Consider the following 7,920-nt stretch of genomic DNA (forward strand, 5'->3'; position numbering starts at 1 on the left):
ATAGAAAGAGATAGTAGAAAAAAACGGATAGTATGTCTTGCAGTCTCGTATTTTTGGCGCATCGTCGGTACTCTCTTTTTGTATAGCTTTTGACGACTGTTCACATTCCAGCTATTTACATTAGGTCAATGGGAATATCGAAATAAGTTGTTTTGTTCATACATACTTGTTTTAATCCTCAGGTTGATGTTAGACAATTTAAGAATTCGTTTCGAACAGTTCCGTGATGAAAATCAATCCATATTCGATTTGTTCTCGATCGCGCAACTGCAGAAGTGGACCCAGCGAGAACAGTAAACGAGATATACCGACGTTTTCATTTTATAGATTAATAAAACCACGTAATTCGACCAAATTCGGACAAACCAGCACATGTTTGGTAACATTATCGATGTTTAAGATCGTATAGATACTTTAATAAAAAAAAGGACTGATAAAGGAGTTCATTATTGCGATACCTTAATTACTTCAACAGACTCCGACAGCTTGGTCGTATAACGGTCATAACGGTCGTGTGAAGCCATGTATTTCGTTTTCGAGCCTATCGATATATATCGAATATGAACGCACGGCCGCCATTTGCGTTATCCATTGCCCGTCAGTCCTGCATACTGCGTCATAGTCTGTTTGTTGTTTCATTCATAACCGCCAAAAAATTCAATCTTATTCTTATGACTAGTAGTTATTCAATTCGTATGTAACGTACCGCCAAAAGAACAGTTATTGTTCGTTAAACTTGTCTACCGGAATGGCTGACCATTGTTGTTTTATTTGTGCAACCAACGAAGGGCTCTTTTTGGACGCGGCCGACAACAAACAGATATGCGAATGGATTGAACGCTGTCTGCACAACAAGGTAAGTTTTCTATTAAAAAAATGTATGCACGAAATCACTAACTTTCTAGTGAAATATTTGCATCCTACTTAATTTGTTACAATGCATCTGAGTGTGCGTCGTTGTCCTTGTCCACTGTGTAACATAAATATTCGAGCGAAAAGTAGATTTAATCACCGTTTCAATCGTATATGCCCTTAATTATAGAATGTGTTATCAATAATTCTAATTATTCATGATAAAAAATAGTAATCCAGCGGTTTCTAAATCACTAATTCGTGAATACATCAGAGGTTAACCTAAGGTATTTGATTTCATTAATGTGATAAAACTCTGCTGATAGAATTTTATAGAGAAATCATCATAAATATATTATTTTTTATGTGCAATTAATTAATTGAAATCATTTTGTTTTCCTTTCAGCCTGGTGTGATATAAACATATGTACACTTTGTTATCAATAACACTAATTATCCGTAATAGAAGATAATAGTTATAATAAATAATTTATAAGTATATCAAAGGTTTGCTCTAATGTAATGAAACTTTACTGATAGAATTGCATAGAAAAATCATCATGAATATTGAATTTAGATAGCAGTATACTCATAGAGGGATTGTTTTCTAGTTAATTAATTGAATTCATTTTTCTTGTTACTCAGATACCAGCAGTGGATCGAGCGTCGATAAAAGTTTGCCATAAGTGTGCTTTCGAGTTTAATCAATGTAGCTCTTTTCTAAAAAAGTACGAACAGTACAGAAGGTCGGGGACAAACAATAAGAAAGGCTGTGTTATATGCCGTCAAACTGAGAAGACCAAACCAATTTTTGATCTCAGTGATGACACGAATTTTCAACAGAAGTCTTTCAATAAAATACAAAAAGTCCTTAATAATGAGGTAATACATGATTTTCTACTCAAATTCTCATGAGATACTCGATTTTAAATTGTAATTCCATTCGTTAATAGTTTGAAACGTCTATTGAGGACTTCAAGTTCATGTGTATAGCTTGCCTTTACGCAACAGACGTACTGTTAGATCTACAGCATATATGTAAGAGAACTTCAACTCATTTGACGGATATCACCAACAAAGAAATTGATTATTTAACATTTCCCAAGGTAATATTATATCGTATTAAATATTGTATATATAATGTTCCTTCACAACATTTTTATCATGTTATTACTTTCCTCCTATAGACAGATACAGCTATTGCAAGCCGCAAAACTACGAGTACAGAGTCTTCTAAAGTGACTTTGCAAGAGTTGGAAAACAAGATGATACGCACAAGGTCACGAAATAACAAATCAAACGACGAAGAGTCTCAGAAGAAAACAAGAGAACGCTGCAATGTATGTCACGGGTTTATCGACTTGTTAACCAAACGTGGAAGGTTGATCGTAGACGTAGTAAGTGGTGTATGTGCAACTTGTCAACATAAAGGTAGAAAATCTGAAAGACTAACAAAATTGACTAAAAAACAGAATTTCTCGGGGACTAAAGATTGCGCAGTTTATTTGAAAGATGTGTTGAAAAATAATGAAACGAAGGAACAACAGGTTAATAAGATCGAGGAAGATATTGAGGATAGTAAGACATCCGTCGTGAAGGAGAAAAATTCGAAACCCGAGAAGAAATTCGAGAAAAAAGAGAAACGGAGTAAGAAACGTTTGGTTGAAACTGAAAACGAAGACACGTCCAATGAAGAAGTGCCTAAGAAGAAAAAGCAGAAGACCGCTAAAGAAAGCAAGGAACATCAGGTTCACGAAGTCGATGAAGATCTCGAGGAGAGTAGTAAGACTATCGCCGTGAAGGAGAAAGATTCGAAGATCGAGAAGACATCCGAAAAGAAAGAGAAGCGGAGTGTGAAACGCTCAGTTGAAACTGAAAACGAAGACACATCCAGTGAAGATGTGCCTAAGAAGAAGAAACTGAAGGCGGTTGAAGATCCATCGAATGATTCCGATTCAAGTTCGATCGGTCTACGAATGAGGCAGTTTAGACGGAGGAACGTTGAACCTGTATCAAAACCTGCAAGGTTAACCAGAAGGCAACAAGTGATCGCCTCATCCTTGACCGATGCCGAGACAAATAAAGAAGAAGATCGTCTAAGAACAAAAAGAAACTTGAAAGGTATCGACGAAAGCGGCAAATCATCGACACAAAAGAGGAAAAGAATTGTGAGCACAAGCTCTTCGTCGGATCCAACAGAACAAACTGAATCTGAAACAAAGAACGCACGATCTACAGTAGAATCTGATAAAGAAGATATATTCAGAACGGAGACATACATTTGCGATGAATGCGGAGCTAGTTACGAGAATAAGCTCATCAGCTTGTCGCATAAGTTGTCACACTATAAACAACTGAAATTACAGTTACCAAGAATAAATCCAGAAAGTTTATTGAAAGGAGCATCCGATGCATGCAAGGTGGATGATCAAATCGAAGAACCGTTGGACAATATAAGAATTACGATAGACGACGACGAAGAGGAGGTTGCGATAAACGAAAACAAATCTGTGCACAATGATTCTAGTGTTGGAGATGATACTAAAGATGTTCCTCGGAGAGAAACGATAGAAGAGGATAACGTTGATATGACGCTTGTAATGAAAGATGACGATGACGTAGAAACTCAAAAAGATACAACGTTTGTGGAAGACGTAGACACGAATACCAATAACTCCTTGACACAAGACAAAAATAAGAAGGTTGATGATAAGAGAAGATCAAATGAAACGAATGAAAACAACAATGATAAGCCGGATAAATCTCTGATGGAAGCAGAGGATGTAAATAAGACTTCTGAAGAAGAACAAAGTGTTATGAACGGCCATATCGAAGATGTACAAGAGCAAAGTAAAGTGGTTGAACGAGACGGAGATACAGAAAATAAGAGTATGGCCGAGAACAAGGAAAATGAAAGTATGGTAGAGGATAAAGAAAATGAAAGTACGGTAGAGGATAAAGAAAATAAAAGTATTGCAGAGGACGAAGGAAATAAAAGCATGGTAGAGGACAAAGAAAATAAAAGTATGGTAAAGGACAAAGAAAATAAAATTATGATAGAGGACAAAGAAAATAAAAGTGTGGTAGAGAACAAAGAAAATAAAAGTACGATAGAGGACAAAGAGAATATTGAAAACATTGATCAAGCAGAAGAGGAGACTCTAAGAGAAAATAATGAAAAAGAGGGAGAAATTGAAGCTGTACAAAAAGAGCGAGAAATTGAACAAACAGAGAAAGACAAACATGCGATAGGAGATATCGAAAATGATGAAAAAGAAAAAGAGAATAAGATGGTCGAGCCGGAACAACGAAATTTGGACAAACCTAGTACGAATATTGATAATTCTATAGTAGTGGAAGATGACTCCCCTAAGGAATCGAATGAGAATGACAGTGAAATCCAAGAATTGGATAACGGAGTTGACGTACAGTCAGATCAGATGGGCACTTCTAAAAAAAAATCGCTCGAATCTGAGAAAATGGAATCGGCGAAAGGAAATGTTATAGACATATGCGACTCCGATTCCCAAGACTCGGTAGTTTTGCAGGCTGAGTTAAATATCGTCGAGGATGAGGACACTGTCATAGTTCTCGAGGATGAGAAAGGGAAAAGAAAAAAGTCGATGAGCGATTCGGCAAACGCGGCAGCGGAAGTGTTGCAGGAAGTCCTTGATTTGGCCAGCGCAGAATTTCAGAAGCGGCTGGAGAACATGAATACGAACAACGAGGACGATGCCGTTGAGGCGGAGACGTTAGAGAATATATCACGTGAAGTGAATAACGGCGTCGATACTCTCGGAAGCGAGGGTACTAAAAGCGGGAGCTCTAATCTCGTGGAATAACTCCGCTAAGTATTAGTTTTTTTATTTGACTCCAGATTCATTTATCCTTACTCCTAAAAATTAAGCCTCACCCGCTTAAGCAACCGTTATTATACATATGTTCATCTCGAAGAAAAGGAGTCCAAACAATTGCCATTTCACATTAAAATACATATTACTTTTTGTTAATAGATAATCTAGTTAAAGAAGTATTCATTTTTCTTTGTAGTCTTTCTTTTAATAAAGAATTAGCTGCGATTATTTACAACATTTACAATTTGTTGTATACTACCATTCGTCCTGTTTTAGACACGTTGTAAATCGTATAAAACTTAGGTGACAGATTTTAAATTGTACAAATTTATCTGTTCTTTATGTTAGAAAATTGGTTAGCAATTTGTAAAGTAATGCACGGTTGTACGAAATCAAGTATGCCCTTTACTTGGCTAAAAATTGAACTGTCATTTGCATGGGTAATGGATGTAATCTCATAATTCATCAGCAAGTTAATTGAAACATTTTAATATTTCATTATTGATCTTAAATTTTTTTCATCTGTTTTTTAGTATTAATATGGTTTTATATTTGTAATGATACTATATGGTAGTAATAGATCTTTAAAAATGTATTAACAGTTTTTTCATTCAAAATGAAAGATTGTCTTAGGTGGTGAAGCCACAAAGTCACCGTAGCCGACTGTTAGCAATAGCAGTTGTTATGCACTATTTCAGTTTTTATATTTACAGTTTGTTTATTCCGCTATCCTAGATTTCCCAGTGATGCGAACTTTTCAACACAGTAGTTACAATTGTAAAGTGAAATGCAAGGATGGGTCACACAGATGACAAGAGACTTTATTAAACTCAATTACTGATAGAATTACGATTTCTATGGCCGTGAGGTCGCTTGATCATTGCGAGTTGTACGAGACATCGTGGAAAACGTGCCCGAGCTCTCGTAATGGATTTCCAACTCCGACTTAACATCTGAAATTTTCATTATTGATATACAAGTTGACAATGAATAATTATTAGAAAATTTTATATGCTTCAACAAATTTACCAGTTTAGAGAGTAAAAGCTCGACGCATTGTCATCGAGCAAAACACAGTTTGTAAGTTTCCATAGACGTTGTAAGGAAAGGACAGAACGTCTAAGGTTTTTAGTATGTATTCTAAGTCGAGTGGTTGAAGTAATAATATTACTATTAATGTAAAATGAAATGTATGAATATAAATATTTGAATACTCGATCAGTTGAATAAATTACGCACTAAGTGTTTATGTATATATAATAAGTATATGTAAGAACTGAGGGGAGAAAGATGTATGTGCATATTGAATTACTGTAATGATAGTGAGAGACTGAATAATACATGTAAATCTGATCGCGATTACCATAGATCTCCTCGGTCCAAAAAGGCTCTCTATTACTCTTCCATCGGCAAAGTTTTAAAGTCGCGGTCTGGTCATAATCGCCGCATCGTAACACTATGCCGATGTACTTCTCGATTATCTCTTGACCTTCGAAAAATGGTAAATGGATAGGATGACACGTGGATTGTGGATTTATCAAGCGTTTAAGAAAAGAAAAAACACCGAGTGCAACCTTATTTCTACATCTATTTGTATTCAACATCTCGATAAGACTTAAGTTCCACATATTTACAAATTGTCTTTAGTATGTAAAATAAATAAATAGTAGCCGCATACCTATATACGTATAAGCAAAGATTTTAAATACATAATTGCACATAAAAACATAAACACGCCTATAGTTTTTGATATTTTTAGTCAACGACTTCTCCTCGTAATATACACTTTTAAGAAACGTAAGGGAACCTTTAGAAATTCCTGCGATGCATCTTGCGCGGTCAGCGTCGCGAGACAAGTCGAGCCTGTTGTACAAGTTCAAAGCGGTTTCCAAATGGTTCGTAGACAAATGCAGCTTTCCCTACGCGAACAAAAGTTAATATCATATTTCCCTCCTCGCGTTCTGTTTCTCTTACTATTATGTAACTTGAGACATTTCAAGATACAATTCTGATCTTTACGGATATTGTACACGTTTCATAAACAATATCTTTATACCTGGCTCAGATAATGTTCACCGGTATAATAATGCGCATCCGCGAGTTTCTCGAGAAGCCCAAAATCTTCAGCGTTGTTCCGCCACATCAGTAAATGCTTCTCCGTATAATCGTTGTCGTTCAATTGCTGTAAATTAATTATAAAATTAGATGACGTTTCATGTGATAGATAACAAAACATGTTGGTTTTAATTCCAGGGTCTGTTCAGTCAATTTATAAAACGTTATCATTCCATTTTAATCGCACGTGGAGTACGTTTTGTTATGTAAGAAGAATATGATTACTTTGTATGCAAATGCTAGTTCCATGTGCGCGTGGCAAACGCCGTCGACGTCTTGAGTCCTCTTCGCCAGGGCAAGCAGCTTCGAGAAACTTTGCAACGCGCTTTTGATATCGTTCACAGCAACGTGACACTTCCCAAGCTCGTACAGAGTCTCGTTCACATACTCGGTATTACCGGCTGTTTCGTATTCAATGTATTTTTTATATTCATACAATTCATTAGATAGAATTTACCATCGGTGGCCCTCTCCAAAGCCTCGGTACAGAATTCCAGAGCGCGAGCTGGATTATTTGGACGTTCGTTCCGTACAAGGATCAAAAGGGCTTTGTACAGAAGTACGTTGCTCTCTTTGAAAATGGAATTCTGTTTCACGCCTAGCTTCTTCGACGCGTTCCACCTTTTACCCTTCGATTCCTCCCGCGCCTTCTCCAAGTAATCTATAGCTTCCTTCGGATTCTGTACTAATTTTATGTATTTCATGTAAATAATTAAGTAATTACGTGATTAGGAGACTGCGGATTTTTATGCAAAATAATAAATTCATGCTGGCGGTTTAAATAATGCATTCGAAATAAATTTCTTTCGTCATTTAAACATTGTAATAGCATTTTGTAATATATTTTAATGTTGCAAACATTCGTTATATTTTTTAACAAATTGCATAAAATCCGTAGTCTAATCATGACCGTCTCATACCGTGCTACGTTCAAAAACAAAATTACTAAAAAGACGCTGATTCTTTAAACAGTCTAATACATATCCTCGTTCTGAAGAAATGTACCGAATGAAAAAGACGCACAGACGGTGATCATTTGAAATGGAGATTAAGTTATTTCTTAAAATGGAAGGCTAATACCGATCCGAGCAAATATTTC

General features: G+C 36.0%; 3 protein-coding genes across 4 annotated transcripts in view; 2 read left to right on the top strand and 1 right to left on the bottom strand.

Moving 5' to 3' along the window:
* Nucleotides 1-438, top strand: part of LOC108630133 (TWiK family of potassium channels protein 9) — a 4,863-nt gene extending 4,425 nt beyond the window's left edge. For both annotated transcript variants that reach the window (XM_026817825.1, XM_026817826.1), the window contains one exon: nucleotides 183-438. The gene's annotated coding sequence lies outside the window, so the exon portion shown is untranslated. The remainder of the gene's footprint in view (nucleotides 1-182) is intronic.
* The window catches only part of LOC108630134 (titin homolog), a 5,183-nt gene extending 489 nt beyond the window's left edge, over nucleotides 1-4,694 (top strand). The window contains exons 2-8 of the mRNA XM_026817822.1: nucleotides 183-293; nucleotides 737-856; nucleotides 1,259-1,262; nucleotides 1,498-1,734; nucleotides 1,806-1,958; nucleotides 2,040-3,876; nucleotides 3,940-4,694. Coding sequence (XP_026673623.1) covers nucleotides 183-293; nucleotides 737-856; nucleotides 1,259-1,262; nucleotides 1,498-1,734; nucleotides 1,806-1,958; nucleotides 2,040-3,876; nucleotides 3,940-4,694 — 3,217 coding nt within the window. The remainder of the gene's footprint in view (nucleotides 1-182; nucleotides 294-736; nucleotides 857-1,258; nucleotides 1,263-1,497; nucleotides 1,735-1,805; nucleotides 1,959-2,039; nucleotides 3,877-3,939) is intronic.
* A 1,250-nt stretch (nucleotides 4,695-5,944) lies between these two features.
* LOC108630147 (uncharacterized) overlaps nucleotides 5,945-7,920 on the bottom strand; it is a 3,288-nt gene continuing 1,312 nt past the window's right edge. The window contains exons 4-8 of the mRNA XM_026817823.1: nucleotides 7,279-7,506; nucleotides 7,047-7,222; nucleotides 6,763-6,888; nucleotides 6,514-6,625; nucleotides 5,945-6,195 (exon numbers count right to left, since the gene is read on the bottom strand). Of these exons, the coding sequence (XP_026673624.1) occupies nucleotides 5,945-6,195; nucleotides 6,514-6,625; nucleotides 6,763-6,888; nucleotides 7,047-7,222; nucleotides 7,279-7,506 (893 nt within the window). The remainder of the gene's footprint in view (nucleotides 6,196-6,513; nucleotides 6,626-6,762; nucleotides 6,889-7,046; nucleotides 7,223-7,278; nucleotides 7,507-7,920) is intronic.

This window comes from Ceratina calcarata, unplaced genomic scaffold (assembly GCF_001652005.2).
Source record: "Ceratina calcarata isolate Rehan_Ccalc_2016 unplaced genomic scaffold, ASM165200v1 scaffold7.2, whole genome shotgun sequence".
Lineage (NCBI taxonomy): Eukaryota > Metazoa > Arthropoda > Insecta > Hymenoptera > Apidae > Ceratina > Ceratina calcarata.